At 35.3% G+C, this 19,499-nt stretch overlaps 1 protein-coding gene across 2 annotated transcripts in view; it reads left to right on the top strand.

Annotated features, from left to right (window-relative positions):
• LOC144970396 (protein inturned-like) overlaps nucleotides 1-19,172 on the top strand; it is a 37,607-nt gene extending 18,435 nt beyond the window's left edge. For both annotated transcript variants that reach the window (XM_078909981.1, XM_078909982.1), the window contains exons 6-17: nucleotides 2,487-2,712; nucleotides 3,625-3,681; nucleotides 4,935-4,997; nucleotides 5,614-5,826; nucleotides 7,072-7,229; nucleotides 8,321-8,463; nucleotides 9,528-9,593; nucleotides 11,441-11,553; nucleotides 12,586-12,689; nucleotides 13,403-13,580; nucleotides 14,087-14,259; nucleotides 14,872-19,172. In XM_078909981.1, coding sequence (XP_078766107.1) covers nucleotides 2,487-2,712; nucleotides 3,625-3,681; nucleotides 4,935-4,997; nucleotides 5,614-5,826; nucleotides 7,072-7,229; nucleotides 8,321-8,463; nucleotides 9,528-9,593; nucleotides 11,441-11,553; nucleotides 12,586-12,689; nucleotides 13,403-13,580; nucleotides 14,087-14,259; nucleotides 14,872-14,977 — 1,600 coding nt within the window. In that variant the 3' untranslated portion in view covers nucleotides 14,978-19,172. The remainder of the gene's footprint in view (nucleotides 1-2,486; nucleotides 2,713-3,624; nucleotides 3,682-4,934; nucleotides 4,998-5,613; nucleotides 5,827-7,071; nucleotides 7,230-8,320; nucleotides 8,464-9,527; nucleotides 9,594-11,440; nucleotides 11,554-12,585; nucleotides 12,690-13,402; nucleotides 13,581-14,086; nucleotides 14,260-14,871) is intronic.
• The last annotated feature ends 327 nt before the right edge of the window (nucleotides 19,173-19,499 follow it).

Below are 19,499 nucleotides of genomic sequence, written 5' to 3' on the forward strand. Positions count from 1 at the left end.
TGATGGCGGTGGTAATATTAGTGGTGGTAGGGATGATGATGTGGTGGTGGTTGAAGTAGTGGTAGTTGAAGTAGTGGTAATAGGGTTGATGATGTGGTGGTGGTTGTAGTAGTAGATAATGTGATGGTAGTTGTGGTAGTGGTGCTAGGGATGATGGTGTGGTGGTGGTAGGGGTGATCTGGTAGTGGTGGTGGTAGGGATGATGAAGTGGTGGTGATTGTAGTAGTAGTGGTCTTAGAGATGATGTGATGGTGGTTGTAGTAGTAGTGGTTGTGGGGATGATGATATTGTGGTGGTTGTAGTAGTGGTAGTAGGGATGCTGATGTGGTGGTAGCTGTAGTAGTAGTGGTGGTAGGGATGATGTGGTGCTTTTTGTAGTAGTAGTGGTGGTAGGGATGATGATGTGGTAGTGATTGTAATAGTAGTGGCGGTAGAGATGTTGATGTAGTGGTTTTGGCGAGTGTTTTTTTTTATTCAGTGATGATAATAATAATAGCAATGTGTCAAAAAGGAGGAAAATTTCTCGGTCTATCGATCAAACACAAGCAACGTGTAAAAATAACAGGAACATAGTTTTGTATTAGTATTATGTAATATATTACATTTACTAGTATAAATCCATTCTTATCATTAGATATAAATTTACTTTTTGTAAACATTTAATGAATTTGTCCTTTCCACATGTTGTTATTCAATAAAAGGCCAGAAAGTATTGTTTTGTTTCGATTTTTACTTTATAAAGCAGGCTACAGTATCTTTGTTACCGAAACCTAGTAGTTATTCAGCATATAAATACAACCCAAGAATCTCTCAAATTGCCAAAGGCATAAAGAAAAAAGATTAAACTAAGCCAATCACCATTGCTTTATTCTAATACTGTATATGATCTCTATATACAGATGATTTAATGGATGGTTGCGAAAGAAAGAAAGAGAGAGAGAGAGATAGAGAGAGAGAGAGAGAGAGAGAGAGAGAGAGGAGAGAGGGGGGGGGGGAGGAGAGTATTCTCTGCCAATATAACATTTTGAATTCTATATTAAAAAAAAGGGGGGAGAAAAGGAAACGAGAAATAGAAAGGAAAGGGGGGGGGGGAAGAGAGAAAAGAGAGAGAGGAGAGAGAGAGAGAGAGAGAGAGAGAGAGAGAGAGAGAGAGAGAAAGAGAGAGAGAGAAGAGAGAGAGAGAGAGAGATGAGAGAAGAGAGAGAGAGAGAGAGATTAAAAAGGCAATAAGTACCTACAACAGAGAAACAAATCCAGACCCATTTGTCCCCCTTCCCCTTCAACCATCAACTAACTAATCAAAGAACACTACTGGTCTTCTGTGTCAATTGTGACATCTGGTGTCATACTGTCTGGCCCAACGTCATAAAAACGGGACTGTCACCAAATTTCACAAGACTGAGCACAGGTGTCAAAATATGACATAAGACATAATGGTGATTTTGTGGGTTTGAGGAAAATGTTTGACACGGCAAATTTGAAAAAGGAGGAAATGTGATGGGATGGGCGGAGATAAACTACCATTTAGGCGGAAATCCGCCTTTAGGCGGAAGATTCTCAGCCCTGAGCCATAGAGCCCCTACCACCAGTGCCAGTGCTATCCAGCCATAGAGCCCCTACCACCAGTGCTATCCAGCCACTGAGTCCCTACCACCAGTGCTATCCAGCCACTGAGTCCCTACCACCAGTGCTATTACCCATTTGAGATAGAACTAAATTGACGTCACTCAGTTCTTTATTATCGTTTTTAGCCATTTTTTAAATGATTAGTTCTCATTGATTGTATCAAGACAAAACTATAAAAGGCTGAGGTTACACATCGATTAGTAGAGTGGTATTATCACGGAGATCAGTTTTCCCAAATAATTCCATGTGATGGGGAAAAAACATCCGGTTAAAAAAGGTTTTGACGAAATATGCAGTGAAGACATGCAAAGGCAAAATATGCCACCGCACATAATAAATAATCTACCAATCCTTAAGTACGGCTAACTAAGCAATCTACACGACATTAAGTACGGCTAGCCAGCCAGTCTGACTGTCATTAAGTACGGCTAGACTGGTAGGCTAGACGTACTTAAGTACGCCTAGACTGGCAGGCTAGCCGTCATTAAGTACGGCTACCATTTTCACAAAAATAATAATAATATAATAATAATTAATAATAATAATATATATGATGATGATATAATAATAATAATAATAATAATAATAATAATAATAATAATAATAATAATAATAATAATAATAATAATAATAATAATAATAATATTCTTATATAGCATTCAATTTCCACACAAATGCTCCGTGGCGCTTTGCAATTTCAAATGTCATTCAAACAATTTATTCATCAAATGAATTCAACAATACAACTCAACTATTTTGAGAACACAGATACGGAAACACACGCACACACACATACGCACAGAAACACACGCTGCTATTTATATTTTATAAATTCAAATGTTTTGTACTCTTTTCCATAGTGCTTTCCTGAATGCGAGTCGACTTTGGCTAGACAAACTCGTCGCCATCATGATGCACAACACACTGGGACTCGATTCCTGCCCATCCTCACTCTCTCGCATTCCATCTTCATTATCTCATCAATCCAATCATGAATCATCCGCCATGTTTTGCCATAAAATGCCCTTGACCTCTGTGGGTCGACACTGGTCAGTCAAGGATCTACCGCTCTCTCATGAAAATAAGGTAATATTGGAAAGCTGTTAGATATACTGTAGGACATATAAGTTAGAGATCATCTACATTAAAGATCAACCATGTCATTGCTCTGCTGTGTCAAATAGATGCCCCCCCCCCTCCTCCCCTTATTCGTAACCCTCCTCACTCTTATATTAAATATCATTCTCTATCCCATCCACCACACACACTATGTATTGGTCAAATTTTAACCCCCCCCCCCCCCCATCCCTTCTTTGGTCAAATTACGCAAACACCCCCCCCCCCCTCTCTACTATTGAAGTTGGTCAAACTGCGCATCCCATCTTCTAACTGATACACTAAAGTGCAGTAATTCGAGCAAAAAAAATTGTCATCATTTTGATTTGATAATGTAATTTAAAATAACAATATGAAAAATAATGGTAATATAAAAAAAAAGAACTGAGACAAACTTTGTACCTTTTTCCTTTATAAAACTCTATATATCACTTGTCAATATTTAAATAAGTACCTCCTAGCCCGCTTCTCCATCTGCTTAAAATTATAATTAGCAATCCCCTTCTGTTCTCACAAACATAAATTGGAGGTGAATGGTATTTGAGATGATGCTACTGCATTACAAGTAAGGTGACAATAATTAATAATTAAATGTGGTAATTTGCTGTTTTTAGTTTGGTTCATTGAAATGAATGGAGTACATTTATAAGGAGCCATTTAGTGTGTAAATACTTCACTATAACTGTCAACCATGTTTTTTTGTTTTTTTTTTACCCTTTCTTAAATAAATTTAATTTTGTGTACAATTTTACCTGTGCTGACTTTGCTATAAATGTTATCATTTCCCCATCCGAGTACTTTGAAGTGACAACAAATCAAACACTAGATTTTTCCCCTTACTTACCAGTTCCTTCCTTTTTTCCTTTTCTTCTCAATCTCTAGCTTATCTGTGATGAAATTCTAACCGAGTTTGAATCTATGGAATTCGACAGTCTTTTGGTGAGTTTAACCGTGTTTCTAATAATAATGATAAATAAAATTTAAAAAAAATTATAATAATAATGATAATAATAATAATAATAATAATAATAATAATAATAATAATAATAATAATAATGATAATAATATAATTTTAATTGTGTCTCTATTCTAATGGCTTTTAACATACTCTTCAGATAATTGCTATATAGAGTCGAAATTGCCATGGTGAATGGCTTGTTAAGACTACTAGCTTTTTCGATAGCCATTAGAATAAACATGCTCAGTTTTCTGACCATAATGTAAAAAATACAAAAAATAAAAGATATTAAATAAAAAACTAAAAAGAAAAATGTCATAATTATTATTATTATTTTGATTAAGTACAAAGAAAAAAAAATAACAAACAGTTTTCAAAAGAATATATCAAAATGCCCATGAGTAATGTATGGTTCACACCTCACTATTCCATGATTTCTTTCCTTGCATATAACAATTAACACCTAAGTGATGACACAGACAATGCATGTCTGTCATAAAATTGGAAGTGATATCAATATGCAGACGCAGCAGCTCATCGAAACAGTTGGGGGGAGGGGGGGGGGGGGGGAAATAGAGAAGTGTACGTTGTCCACTTGTTGTGATGTTGACATGGTGAGGGAAGATAGACCTCAGACTTTCATAAGGTGTGATCATAAATAATTACTGATTAAGGCAGTCATTTAGATTACCAATTTTGTTTACAGAGGTGTGAAGCGTTCTTAATGTGGGTTATGAAGACAAGGTTTGTACTTGTACTCTGTTCATAGAAATAGACAATGACATCAATAGGTACATCGATTCAAATGTTAAACAAACAACAATCACAAGCTTCTTTACTCCTCGACCCACATCTTCAGTGTAATAATGTCCTATATTCTAACTGAAAAGAGAGTTTGTTGGACCAATGACATTTTCGTGTCACCTGGTACCTACATACCATTATGTAAAATTTGGAAATTAAACAGAAAATAATAATTTGACTTTAATATGACCATTGAAAATGGACTTAGCAAAAAAAATTTTTTTAAAATCAGAAACGCTCAGCTTGATTCCAGAGGACTGTGCTGATAAAGGAGACCATTGCTTAATCAAAACTAGTGTCATACAGAGAAGAAGAAATTTTTTTGTTAATAAATCAACAAAACACAAGTTTAATATAAGAATTAGTGTGGGTTTCTATTTCTATTTAATGTCAATTTAATTCATTTTTGATCAATTGTCTCTAAATGCAGGATAAAGATGAACTCTTTGCCAGAAGAAAATATGTCATTCTTGGTTGCTGTTTGTATTATAAGGTAAGTCTAAAACATTCTGATGCTGTTGTGATCAATCTTATGTTTTGCTTAGAAACATCAAATTAAGAAATTAAGGAGCAGGCACCGGTGTAAGATAAAGATTTGAACAAGTGTGTATGAAAGGTGCCAGACAAAGCAAGAAAGAAAAATACAAGAAAAAAATCAGTCGACCTCGACTGGGTATCAAACCTTAGATCTTCTGATTACATTATGTGAAATAGTAGCTCATCTAACCGGTAATAAGCCGGTCTGAGGTTCAATCGTCTGTTAGGCGATATTACGATTTTTTCTGACAGAGACAGGTACCAGCCAGGTACTCATTTTACACTTGGGTATGTTGAAGGAATGTGAATAAAGAGCCTTTTCCAAGAACTCAACAATGCGCTACTCAGAGTGGGACTCAAACCCTGGACCTTCCGGTCAAAACTTGAGTTTCCTACCACATAGCCACTCAACGCTAGACATAGTAGTAACCCAGAGTAGGTAGACAATGCAAGCCCTTCAAGCAATGTCAAGGAGAAATAAAAGAAGAGGTCTTTTTGTGCAAGTCAAGTCAAAGCTATTGATATATTTTCTACCAAATAATAATTCCTATAAAATACAATTTCTTTCCCAGGAATTCCTCATTCGCAGTCACCTTCCTACTCACTGTCAAAAAGACCTCAACCTGTTTCTCAACTGCCATGGGTTGTTGTCTATATCGGCCAAGCATCACGCAGACCAGGTTTTTGTTTGGCAGGAATTGAAAACATGCACTGGTGATTCAGTTAAAACACAACCTGGCTACACCCCAGCAGATGCAAGGCGTTTTATAATGGTTGTCGGAATGGTGAGGAACTTGTGTTTGAATTGGAATTCCATATTAATTGTGAACCATTGCTCAAAACGGTTTTATGTTGGGATGAATTGAAAGTCAAAAAAGTGACTTTTGAATTAAAATGATAGGAGATATTTATGTTTGAGTTTTTGTAATGTAAGAAATTATATTTATTCTCCACCATAACAAACAGAAATGAACACCAGATTATAGTTTTTTTTTCTATTAATTCAATATTCAACTCCTAGGTCATCCCAACCTTATACATCTGAGACTCCTCAATCACGTATTCACTCACTCACTCACTCACTCACTCACTCACTCACTCACTCACTCGGTCCTCTCCGGGTCTGCTGGCACTTGAGGCGATGCAAGGGATCTCCACCTGGTCCTGTCAGCAGCTATTCTTGGGGCCATCTCAAGGAACAGACCTCTCTGTTTGAGGTCCCTCTATACGGTGCGTCTCCAAGTATCCTTGGGGCGGCCTCGCTTCCTATTTCCCTGGAGTGTCCGTCGCAGAGCCTTTCTTATCAGGTCTGCGACAGACATGCCCCAACCATTGCTATCTTCTCCTTTTAATGAGACTCTCCAGAGACTCCACTTCAACTCTCGCTCTCAGGTCCTCATTTGAGATTGTGTTTGACCAGAATATCTTGAAGATTTGTCACAAACATTTGTTTTGGAGTACTTCAAGTTTCTGGATGATATTCTCTGTGACCTTCCAACATTCTGATCCATAGAGCCTCTGAGACGGTGGGTCACAATTTTGGTCAAGATTTTGGCCCAGTTGATTCTCAATAATCTGAACATTATCACACTGCAAGGTTACATGAACACAAATGAAATTAGACATTGGGTAATGTTATATAAACTGTAAGAAAAAAACAAATTGGTATAGAAAGGGTCAGAAAAACTGAATCTATTAGAAGAGTTTTCTAGATAGATCAGTAAAAAAGAATATTGTTAAATAATCATTTAATTGATATGTCAATTTTTTTTCTTTTGCATATAGCTTTAAATCGTAATTTATAAATGGCTTTTCGTCTATAATTAAGTATATAAATTTGATTGCTTAATTTCCACATTTAAAAAACTCAAAATAAGACAAATTCTTCAATGCAACTCTTCCAGTGTATAATTTCCTTGCTTGAATTAATTGAAGTATTGATTTTTATTAAGCTATGTTTGAAAAAAAACAAACACACACACCAAAAACCCAACTAAAAAACAAACAAAAAACACATTCATCCATTTCAGCAACATTATCTACTGGGAGTTTGGATCGAGGCAAGGGGAATCCCCTCTCTGCCACAAGGTCAAATGCACCCTATGCCACTGTTGATAGAACAAGGAAAAGCCACTCTTGCCCAGTTGGAAACGCCGGAAGTCCACATGGCCAGGTGTTGCCAGGAAAAGTTAGTCTTCCACTATGTCTATTTTTGAGCTTTGAGCTTTTATTGAGCTTTTATATAGTCCAATATCCACTAAACGAGCTCAAAGCGCTTTACAATGGGTCCCTGGCCAACAACAACACTTAACATTTAGGACGGGACAAGACACCTGTTAGGCGACCTTACAATTTTTTCAGACAGAGACAACTCTAACGGCTAGGTACTCATTTTACACCTGAGTACGGTGAGAGAATGTGAGTAAAGAGCCTTTTCCAAGGACTCCACTATGAGATGCGAGGCTCAAATCCAGGATCTTCTGACCCGAAAGCGAGTGTCATACCACAAGACCACATAGTCGCATTATATGTGACCCACCGTCTCAAATCAGTATTAAGTTGGAGTGAAATTGATGTTTGAGAAAAATTAATAAAACGATGTGGGGTAAAAGTAACTGGGGCCAAATGCAGAGATAATTTTCGGGCTGAGTAAGTTAAGATTGAAGTTAGAAGAATTTGGAAAAAAGTGGAAAATAATGTTTTGTTGATGGAATATGGGATAAAGACTAAAGATAAATGATAATTTAAAGTGGAAATTTTGAAATCAGTGTTTTCTTTCACTCCCTTCCCCCCCCCCCCCCCCCTCCCCTTTCAATTACAAAGATGTTGTTTTTGTTCATCTTCCTTATTTTCTTCTTCTACTTTTCTGCTTCTTCTTCTTCTACTTTTCTGTTTCTTCTTCTTCTTCTTCTTCTTCTTCTTCTTCTTCTTCTTCTTCTTCTTCTTCTTCTTCTTCTTCTTCTTCTTCTTCTTCTTCTTCTTCTTCTTCTTCTTCTTTTCCTCCTCCTCCTCTCTTTCTTCTTCTTCTTTTGATTAGTATGGTCGTAGTAGTAGTAGTAGTAGTAGTAGTAGTAGTAGTAGTAGTAGTAGTAGTAGTAGTAGTAGTAGTAGTAGTAGTAGTAGTAATAGTAGTAGTAATCGTAGTAGTAGTAATAGTAGTAGTAGTAATATTAGTAATTATACCATTTAGTGTAGTTGATTATAATGGCTCATTTGGTTACATTATTTCAGTTATTTAACGAGTTACAATTACAAGACATTCCTTTCTTTTCTTCTTAGGTTGAATGGACAAGCCGACAGCATACATTTGGCATCAGCTGACCAGCTTTGTTGTCAGACGAACTCTTTGACTCCAAGACGCCCTCGTCTTAACAGTAATGAAATGACTTCAAGAAGGCCTGTAGGAGTCTCTCACAAACCTGGTAGGGTTTGATATTTAGAAGCTCATGAACCATGTAAAGTAAAAATAGAATATGTGGCTCAGGAATTTGTTTTTAAACAAGTATTTTAACAACAATACTCATACTCTCTCTCTCTCTCTCTCTCTCTCTCTCTCTCTCTCTCTCTCTCTCTCTCTCTCTCTCTCTCTCTCTCTCTCTCTCTCTCACACACACACACATACACACATACACTTAGAGAGAGGGAGAGAGAGAGATTTATGACAGAATGATGGTAGAGACGACAGAGAGAGATACACACACATACAAAAGAGAGAGAGAGAGAGAGAGAGAGAGAGAGAGAGAGAGAGAGAGAGAGACCATTGTAAACTTCTAATTAAGAGACTATATTCATTTACAGCATCAACCCTTGGTGACATTTGCTTTATATTCTTTTATTGATTTGATTAAATATCTTGACCGCACCTATTTAAAAGCTGTACATCTGACGTAGTTGTGAGAACAAGAATCGCTGTGATTAATTCATAAGAAACTATCTTTCCATTTCCATCTTCAAACAATGGTTGTGTCATAAATGAATGATCCATAAAAACATAAATTCCAGAGTGGTTGGAGGTAGATTAGAGGGACCTTATGTCAAATAAAATTACAGTGTACACGGATATCAAATTCCTGACGCTAATGTCGGGCCGCTATTTTAGTGCGGCTATGTGGTCTAGTGGTATGACACTTGCTTTCGGATCGGAAGGTCCTGGGTTTGAGCCTTGCTTAGCGTATAGTTGAGTCCTTGGAAAAGGCTTTTAACTCACATTCTCTCACCGTACTCAGGTGTAAAACGAGTACCTGGCCGTAAACAACGTTGTCTCTGTTCGAAAAATTGTAATATCACCTAACAGGCGTCATGTCCAATTCTACATGTGAAGTGTTGCTGTTGGCCAGGGATCATATCAGTCTCATATGCTGAATCAAAGACAGCGTTGTTTAATTTGTTTTTATTAGCTGGCTAAAAATTACATATTCTATTCACTTTTCTCTGTCGTTTTAGCTTCTCTGTATTATATAATAATATAACCAATTGATTTTTCCAGTCTTGACACCAACAAAAGGACAAGAATCAACTTGGAAATCAAGATCTAAGTCTTTGGAGCGACTAGGTGAGTGTTTTTATTCATAGAGGAAACTCACCTGATTTATTTGCTCTTTGCATTTTGAGCCTTTTTAATATTTATCAAAATTTGTTGGGAGGAAAGTAAAGCATACTTGAGCCTTCCATCGCTTAATTCATTCAACCCTAACTCTGACTATATCCGTTGTTTACCGGTTTACTTTTACCCCATGCCTATTTATTACATTTTCTGAGACAAATTATAGACGTAGTATCAAAACTAATGATTTTATTCTTTACATGTTAAATAGTAGTTGAATAAAAATATCTATGCACATGCTCATTTTTAATACATTTTTTTTCTCCAATTTTGAAAAGTATCAAAAATTCTCTAGGATTGAGTGTGTTAATCATTGAAATGACTCTTCTTGACATTTAGCAATTCTTAAATTTATACAACTATTCCTTATTACTATAGAGGCAGTGTTTGAGTCTTTCTTCTTATTGTATGTTTTATGTTATGGTTTTGTCTGTTTACAACTACTCCCGATGGCAGTAAAGGTGATAGTTGAGGCTTTCATCCCATTGGGTGTTTTATTTTATGATATTGTTCATCTTTTTTTTATTTTGCTGTGTGTGTGTGTTTTTCTTTAGAACTAAAATCATATTTTTAAAAATTCAGTATCTATTGAGCAGTTTAGAGAATGGCTTGATTATTTCCATCTATTCTATGCAGCTATGTGGTCACTCGCTTTTGGGTTGGAAGGTCCTGGGTTTGAGCCTCGCTCGGCGCATAGTTGAGTCCTTGGAAAAGGCTCTTTACTCATATTCTCTCACCATACTCTGGTGTAAAATGAGTACCTGGCCTTTAACAGCGTTGTCCCTGTCGGAAAAATGTATTATCGCCCAATAGACGTCTTGTCTCGTTCTACATGTTACATGTTGGTCAGGGACCCTTTGTAAAGCGCTTAGAGCACGTTTAGTGGATATTGCGCTATATAAAAGCTCAAGTTTAAGTTTGTTTTTTTTCTCTCACAGAATAGGGTTAGGATTCTATCCTCTTCAGATTATTCTGTCCTCAGCAATGATGGCTACTCCCTTTTGATCTTCCTTTTCTTTAGTCCATACTTTTTCACATTCTTGCTCTTGTCTCTCTTAGACTTCCTTGTCAATGTTTTTCATTGGGTAGCCTCTTTTAAGGCCACAAGTGGAGGCTGCTCCTTTGCATTTGCATCATGTGACCTGTCCATTGCTATCTTTTCCACTGTTTTATCTCGCTTACTCTGGCTACTTTTGTCTTTGCCCAATTCTTCTGATATGACACTTTCGTGCACACATTTATTCACAAAAATTGTGGCAATAATTTACTGTGGATGAGTGCTCTATCTCTTCTCGCAGTATAGCGATTGATATATAATAATGATAATGATAAACATTTATATCGCACATCTACCCCTAAATGAACAGAGGGCTCTGAGCGTGAATGTGATAAGAAATACCCATGAACCTCACATAAATGTTATATATATGAATTTGTCTGTGCCCACAGAATTAACAATCGATTAAATTGTCAAACCAAAAACTAAAAATATTCATTTGTCACTTTAACTTCAAAGTTGAATAAAAATAGGATTTATCTTTGCATGGTATACTGAGAAAGAAGAAAACAATTGTAATCTAACAATATAATTAACTCTAAATAAATCAGTAAATTATAAGTTTACCTGCACGAGTCCAGATTGTGCTTAAATCTAGCATTAGATAGTGGGTAGGTGTAACCCGATGTGCACTTTTTTGTAGGTCTGATAATCCAATTCCTTATGGGCTCATTGTTGTATTGTCAGACTTGCATATATGTACACGTTGTTATAACCCCTTGTGATATTTTATTTCTAGATCATGATGATGAGTGTGGCAGTCCAAGTCAAGCCATGAAACGCCAGGGGAGTAAGATATCCTTTGAGTCAAATGATTCTGCTGGTAGCGGCAGCAGTACTGGTCATACAAAGGTTTGCTCTTTATTTTATGTTTATATAAGATGAAAAGATAAAGACATAAAAATCTGAAAATCTGTATATGAAACAGTGCCAAAGCAAAAAGAAAAATATAATTTTTTTAAAAATTAGAAAAACAATCAGACTGTCAGGACTGCGAGGCAGGATAATTAGTTTTTGGAAGGTTTAAAAAATGTTATCGTGCTTTCCTTTCTGATTTGTCTTGCACTGTTTCATACACATATTTTAAGATTTTAATTTTACATCAATTACTCCCGAATTTGTCCCTTTGATATTTTCAAAATAATGATGTACTATGTGTCCTTGTCTCGATGAAAACCGTTTTGCAGCAAATCTGTGGCCTTCAGGATTATGTCCCTTGGTAAGGCACTTTACACACATTACCTCACTCGACTAAAATATGTGGATGATTACGATGCTATAGGCAGTAACTGATAATGTAAGGGTGTCGGTACAGAACATGTGATAAACAAGCAACTTAAAAATGTAATTAAAATTTGTCCAGTTGTGGCCAAAAATCTGTTAAATTTGTTTGATTTATACTCTTTGATCTCTGTCAAATATAAAAATACAGTTAACCTATTCTTACCACTTTTTTCATATCATTTTATTGTAAAACTGTCAGGTCTGTGTATTTAATCAGAATATACAAATTTCAACGTCAGATTTGACAAATATATTATCTGTACCTTTGGTCTATTGATAGGCAGTTACATTTCTGTTTCGGAGATCTTTTTGTGTTCAAAGGCTGGGAAGGCTTAAGAAATATCCCGTGGTTTTCGTAGGGATTTCGATAATGTTTTTGGTTTTCCTATGAGGATGCCATATGCCTTCAGATTTATTTCATTTTCCAAGAGCCAAATTAATATCTTCAGGAGGTTTTTTATTTTTTATTTTTCTTGGTGGGGGGTGGGGGTGGGGGGGGGGGGGGGGGGTTAGGAAAGTAGTTTGTTTTCATCTTTTGGCAATTAGATTTTTATTCATTAAATGTTTAAACTCAATCAACATATCGTCCCTAATCCACAGGGTAAAGGCAGCAGCGTGAGTTCTGTTGGAGATTTGTCCCACATGTCAAGGAGTGTGTCTATCTTACACATTTTGGATCCATTCCAAGGTTACAAGAGTGTGAGGTATATATCTATTGACTTTAATCTTGATCTACATAAGGCTTTATTTGTAAAACTGTGGTTAGAAAATCTCCAAGTCCTATTTTCTGTTGTTTTTTTTTTCCCCATTTGTGATCCGCCATATCAATTTGGCATTAAGTCTGTTGGAATGAATTAGATGAAGAATATTAAGTTTAAGGTAAAACTGATCAGTGAATAAATCAATATTTTTTTTTTTAATCTGTAAATATATAAATATTTTCTTAAAGAACAAAACAAATTAAAATTTGATATATATTATATATGCTCTTTAAGAAAGTATTTTTTACCCTCAGTAAAACAGTAAAATTAATCCAAGTCTCACAAATTTTGCATTAACTCGGACATAATATCCAATGGGCCACGTGTTTTCATTTCGTTATTTAAAGTTAAAGACCAATTTGTCATACATTTCAAATTGTTGATTAAAAATGGTTGGTATGCACGTCTTTATTTTTAACTTTAAACCTTGAAAAGGTTCTTTCTCACTGAAATAAATTGTTATCTTGCCTCTGAAAAGAATTACAAATCTAGTCTCACTATCACGTGGCGGCAAATTGATGGAAAAAATGAAGCAACGTAATAATGTTTCATGAAACTTAAATTTCGTATATTATATGTAAAGATCAGCAAGCAGATCATTTCTTATAACAGTGATCAGGTGTTTTAGATATAAAACAAGTGACATTGTTTTACAGGATTTGCCGTGGACGGGAGAATGCTTTGTTGTATTATATGACCTTTGACCTCCATGATGGCGTGCTAATCTGTCCCACAAACGGGGAGCTTAACTCCGTCCTGTCTCCCCTACAGCAAGACATTCTATACAACTTTCACATTAGTTGTCAGAGGATGGCTCAGAACTTTGTGTACATGGTAAGTTTGCTTTTGTGGTCTTGTGGTGTGACAATCGTCTTTAGATCAGTTGATCCTGGATTCGAGCACCACTCTGAGCGGCAAAAGTTGATAGCTTGGAAAAGGCTGTTTACTCACATTCCCTAACTATACTCAGAGGTACCTGGTTGTAAAGAGCATAGTCTCTGTTGAAAGAAAATTTGTATCATCGCCTCTCCCTCCTCCTCCTCCTTTTCCCACTTCTCCTTCTTCTTCTTCTTCTTCTTCTTCTTCTTCTTCTTCTTCTTCTTCTTCTTCTTCTTCTTCTTCTTCTTCTTCTTCTTCTTCTTCTTCTTCTTCTTCTTCTTCTTCTTCTTCTTCTTCTTCTTCTTCTTCCTCTTCTTCTTTTTCTTCTTCTTTTTCTTCTTTTTCTTCTTTTTCCTTCTCTACTTCCATGTTCTGTACATGTCTAAAATAAAATAAAAGATCCAAAGTGACTTTTCTTTGCTGAATATTGATATTTTTGTTTGTTTTTGTTTTTCACCAAGGATAAATCTGCCTCAGGGAATGAAGGTACTGGATCAGCAAACCGAGAGAAGTCAGTATTTTCACGAGAAAGCGAAACTCTATTGGAACAGGGAGTGTTGTTCACTTGCTCCGTCATGTCACCTTCCCCGGACAAGAAGCAGGGGAATCTCAGTATGGATTATTGGGTTATAGGGTAGGAAAAGTTTGAACAAGGCTATTACTAAAAGTTCTCTCCCTTATGTTAATCCTTTGTTTTGATATTATTTCAGAATTTTTAAAAATCATTTAACTTTTTTTTTTCTTTTACCTTAATGGTTTTGATTTATAAGGATATATACAATAAATCAAAAACTTCAGAAGAAAGGATGAGAGGAACAATATCTGAAAAACAACTTAGATATGACTATTGGAAGTTGGTAAGCTAGATGGATATATTATGCATGATCACTATATTAATGCATTTATTTTATGCAACATTATGTCTTGAGCGGACCTGCCTATGGTTACGAAAAATTCGTAGAATTATGAAATTCTGACTCCAATTTCCGTACTTCATGGGCATCTCTCAGTCATTAAAACTTATTGAAAATGAAAATTGATACTAGACTACATGATTTTAAGGATTTTGAAGTATTATTTAATCCTTGTGAAAGTATATTGTTGATTTGAAAAGTTAATTGTAGCGACTGCATTTTTTTTATCTCCTGAAACATACAAATTTTTTAAATTTTCAAGCCGGCAGTCTGCTTCAGATATGGTCATTGTTATTTTAAGAAAATAATACAATTTTGTTATTGTTTTTCAGGAGAAGGGAAATCATACCTGCTGTCCGTGAGATTTATATTTGTTTCCACGAGTCTACGCACCAAGAGCTAATTGAAACTGCATTTTCTTTGGGATTTGGCAGCTGAAGACAATGGATCGTTTATCAGGATTCTACAGTGTTATGTTATGTTAAATTTAAATGTACTGGTTCTGTACATTTGTAAATATGAAAATGATAATATTTATTTGCATAGTATTACATTTACATAGAGTCATAGAGCACACTTTGCTACATAGTCTAACTTTATACTAATAGATCTAATGTAGTCCATGTGTATTTGAGGGAGTGATGTGGGAGGTAAGGCATTGGTTTTATTGTGTGTGTGTGTGGTGGGGGGGGGGGGGGGTGATAACAGAGCAATTGAAAGTTACTTTTTCATGAATGGGATTGTCATGAGTTTGGATTGAAGTGAGATTCTCTCCTACATTTCACTGGGTTTTTTAATGGTAGGTAAACTTTACAAGAGGGATCACTTTATACTAACCATTTGTTGAAGAGTTGTTGAATGTGTTAAGCTTTAATTTTACTTAATAAATGTGATACCAATAATTGGGACACCGCTTTATCAGAACAGATTATTTATTTTGATTATCTGTTTGTAACAGATTTTTTATTGATATGATTTTTACTTTTAAATCAGAATGCAGGCTAAATTCAGAGCTTCATCAAATTTTTAAAAAGTTCTTTACTTATTTACCTAAAACAAACAAAAGAAAAGGGGAAAATGAGTCATCCATTAAAATGAACAAATTTATTCATTAATTAAGAATGCTATGAATTTATCACTATATTCCATTAAAAAAAATCTAATTTGCCTAATATTGTTTATTTGACAATAATTATGAGATAAAAAATAAGAAATAGTGGAGTACAGGTAACAGTCTTTTTGACTTTTCATGCTTTGATTTAAATTGTTTAGCAAGTTTTAAACTATAGTAGAGTTGGTTTCAATTGTTTTTGATTTTATATTGGATGTCTGCAGTGCAGTGGCAATTTCACATAAATGCGTATCTTTAGATTAGATATGTCATTTTTTCTCACTATATATATAATATAAGATTGAATCTTATGAAAGACAAAATTTAAACAAGGAACTGAAGGAAATAATAACAAGAAATGAAGTGAGTAGAGAAATATAATTGAGAACAAAATATTTTGCAATGATAGAGAGTTGAACTCAGGACCAGAATTTTACGGCACCTCCCACCACTTTTCTGAACAAGAAAAAAAAAAGCTCTTACTCTTTCTTCCTATGGTTAGAGCTTTCACAAAATATATGTACGTGCTCTCTTGATAGGTTGCTCCAATTATGAATGCTGTCTGTGAAGTTGGCAAATTGGAATGTCATAATAGGGCTGTTCTAAAGTGCATCGAATTGCACCTAAATTTGCTTGTCCATGTGTGAAAGGAATACCCACTTGTTTAAAACAATAATGCAGTTTGAAATCCCTTGATGAACTGTAAATGCGACATCTATATTCAATGCACTGTCTGTACAGTATTTTTTAAGTATTCATATTTTATTTTTATCCACAGTTAGTTTTATTATTATAGCTATGAAGCACTGTTGTTATTACATTTTCCCTCCTTGAAAGAACGCTAAAATTCATTCATAGTATTGTACTGTCTATATTTTGTATATAGAAAGAGATCACAAACGCATAGATGTTCTCCCATAGTGGACAGGGAGGCAATTACTGTGTCTTCTATCCCCCTATATTTGTTTTCCAACATGCTCTCTGCCTTTGTCTTGGAATGAGATTACTTGGTTTTTTTCTGGTCCTGGCCGGATACCCTAGTTGGGAGGGAAGCAGTCAAATGTATTGATAGAGTTTTGGGAGATGATATTTTTTTGTCTTGCAATTGTAAATCATTCTCTGTTATGCACTATATTTATGTTACCTATATAATTATATGATTTGTAAACATTTGAGTGTGTTCCTCTAAGTGGGGACATGTGCTTGTGTCAGGATGAGACATTTAGGTGATCTCAAACTAAGTACACTGATGGTAGTATGCTCTTGGAATCTACACCTGTTTCTTATTTGAACCAATTCCCCTTTGTCTTTCTTTTTCTTGGGTGCTTAAATTGTAATTCTAGAACTTTTGACTATTCCATTGTCTTCCTGTTTACTGGCGCTGATATGACCTAAATGTGTTGCAAGCGCCGTAAAACCCTTAAAAAAGCAAAAACAAAACGCATTGATATTATTAGCTTCATACTTGATAATGAATTGACAGAACTATCTCTAGAAGGAACGAAGTTTGCGCCACTCAGCTCTTTGTTATTATTCTTAGACAGGCTGTTAATCATTAGTTCTCACTAACTTATATCAATCGGACTATAACCGTCTGTGTGGCCTTGAGCAAGTCACCTCGCCCTAGCTCAATTTGTGGCGCTGCACTGCCGCTGATGCCTGGGTTATTCCAGTCTTCATTTGGAAGAGACAAATTTCCCCTAAGGGATGAATAAAGGGAATTATAATTCGTTTATTTTATTTATTTTATTGACACAGAACTTTTGAAATTTTGGTCTTCAAATATGACAACAGTAAATTAAATAAGTTTTGATCATAAAAGGTTGATATATTTTAAAATGTGCTTGCCTATGTTTTGAGGTGGGAGAAGTCAATTCTTGCTGTCTTTTCTAGTCTTTATATCGATCGTCAATTTCAGCATAGTAATAATAATAAATGACATTTGTATAGCGTCTTACCCCAATTTCCTTAGGCTCTAGGCACTTGTGGTAGACTATGCTAATCTTGGAGTAAGACGAGTTGAATTTGTCCATGTCCTTTGCCTTAACCCTCTCCTTACCAACCATAGGAAAATCGTCACATTTGTTACGATCCAACCAAAACTTTTATCATTCTGATTTCTTTTGTAAATCACACAATTTAAAGAAAAATAGCTATAAAAACGTGACACTGTATTGTAGAGTGTTGGGTGGGTGTGAAATTTTGGAAAAAATTCTGAAAATGACTTGTAAGGAAAGGGTTAACAGAGAGGCATGACATAAAGATGTTTCTTTTGCAGCAGATGATATTTTTGTTCTCATGTAAATCATCTGGTAAATATTGTTATCTGTTATGTAATATGATACAATGTAACTCGTTTAGCATAGGATTTTTTAAAACGGTGATTTGGTGTTTGTGTTAAAATAGATGATGATATTTGTTATAGGGATCTACTTGTTATCCGTTTGAGCCAGGCTACGTTTTCTTACTTTTGTTGTTGTTTTATGATGAGATAAATTCATATACTGTTTTAAAAATCCTTATTCCCCTTATCTGACACTAACATTTTGTTTTTAAAGCATCACAAGTGACAATAAAGTAATTTAGATGAATGAAAATGAGATTTATTGTCGATTCTGATTGGTTAAATTTGCAATATTTTACTGGCTGTATGGTTACGTTTACTTTTAATTTCTGTTGTGCATTTCTCTTCCATTTGATTTAGATTAGAGTAAGCTGGGAGGCCAAGTGCTGCTTGAAATATGCAACCACAAAAATGTTTATTATTTGTAAATGTTGAGTTAAAATCAAATATGTTACAGTGAATGAGATAATCAGTTGGATGGTGAAAAGGTTTGAACTGAGATATTGTCAAGTTTAGTTAGAAGGTCAATTATTGTCAAAAATGAGTTCTTGTCATAAATGATTAAATCAACCCTTTTTGTAAATCTTCGGGAAATATCAACGCTTAATTTCACTTCTAAATATTTTTTACAGCTAGTTAAGTTGAAAAAGTATGAAATTTGAGGGATCCCTTTCCCATACACCTGACCATAACTTCATGGAAAATCACCCGATTTACTTCAAATAATGATTAAAATGCTCTGGGGAGCGTATTCTTTCAGAAAATGAAAAAAAAACCAATGCAAATCCAAAATGTTCACCTTCCGACTGGTAATGTCATGCACTGACACATATTTGAAAATAATATTGACATGGTTGATCTTGTGTCTCAGTGGGCTCTGGGGGTGGTGTCAGGAAAATGTCAATAACTTGCCTTTATTTGATAAATTGGCCTATAAAAGAAACGTTGTTGGGTGTGTGTGTGTGTGAGAGAGAGTGTGTGAGTTGGGAGAGGCGATCTGTTTTATTACTGTGATGCCTTCATGAATGACAATTGATCTGATGCACTAATCTTGGTTATGCAGACTATATTTTTCAAATTAAATTCCTAAATAATTTATCCGTTTACTTTTACATGTTACATTCCATAATGTAATAAATATTCCTTTTTTAAATTTTCTTATTTTTTACTCAGAGAAACTTTGTTATTTAATTTATTTCTTGATTGTATTCAATAAAATGTTGTGGTTGTGGTTGGAGACCTCTTATGAGCTTGGAGCATTTGCCTCTTGGCTCAGATGAAGTGGAAGGGGGGTAAAAGTTGTGGGGGTGGGGGGGGGGGGGGTATTAGTGTAGGACTATTCGATGCCTGTGATTCAGGGCGTATGTGCCTGTGATTCAGATCGTTGGTGCCTGTGATTCAGGTCGTTGCAAGCACGGAACTTTGAATCTTACTGTAATTTTGTTCTATGTGAAAAGTAGTCCTTCAGACCCACGGAGCCAGAGTTTATCCCGGTTTCTATTGCG

This window comes from Berghia stephanieae, chromosome 4 (genome assembly GCF_034508935.2).
Source record: "Berghia stephanieae isolate SIO BIC M18660-M18661 chromosome 4, UCSD_Bste_1.3, whole genome shotgun sequence".
Classification (NCBI taxonomy): Eukaryota; Metazoa; Mollusca; class Gastropoda; order Nudibranchia; family Aeolidiidae; genus Berghia; species Berghia stephanieae.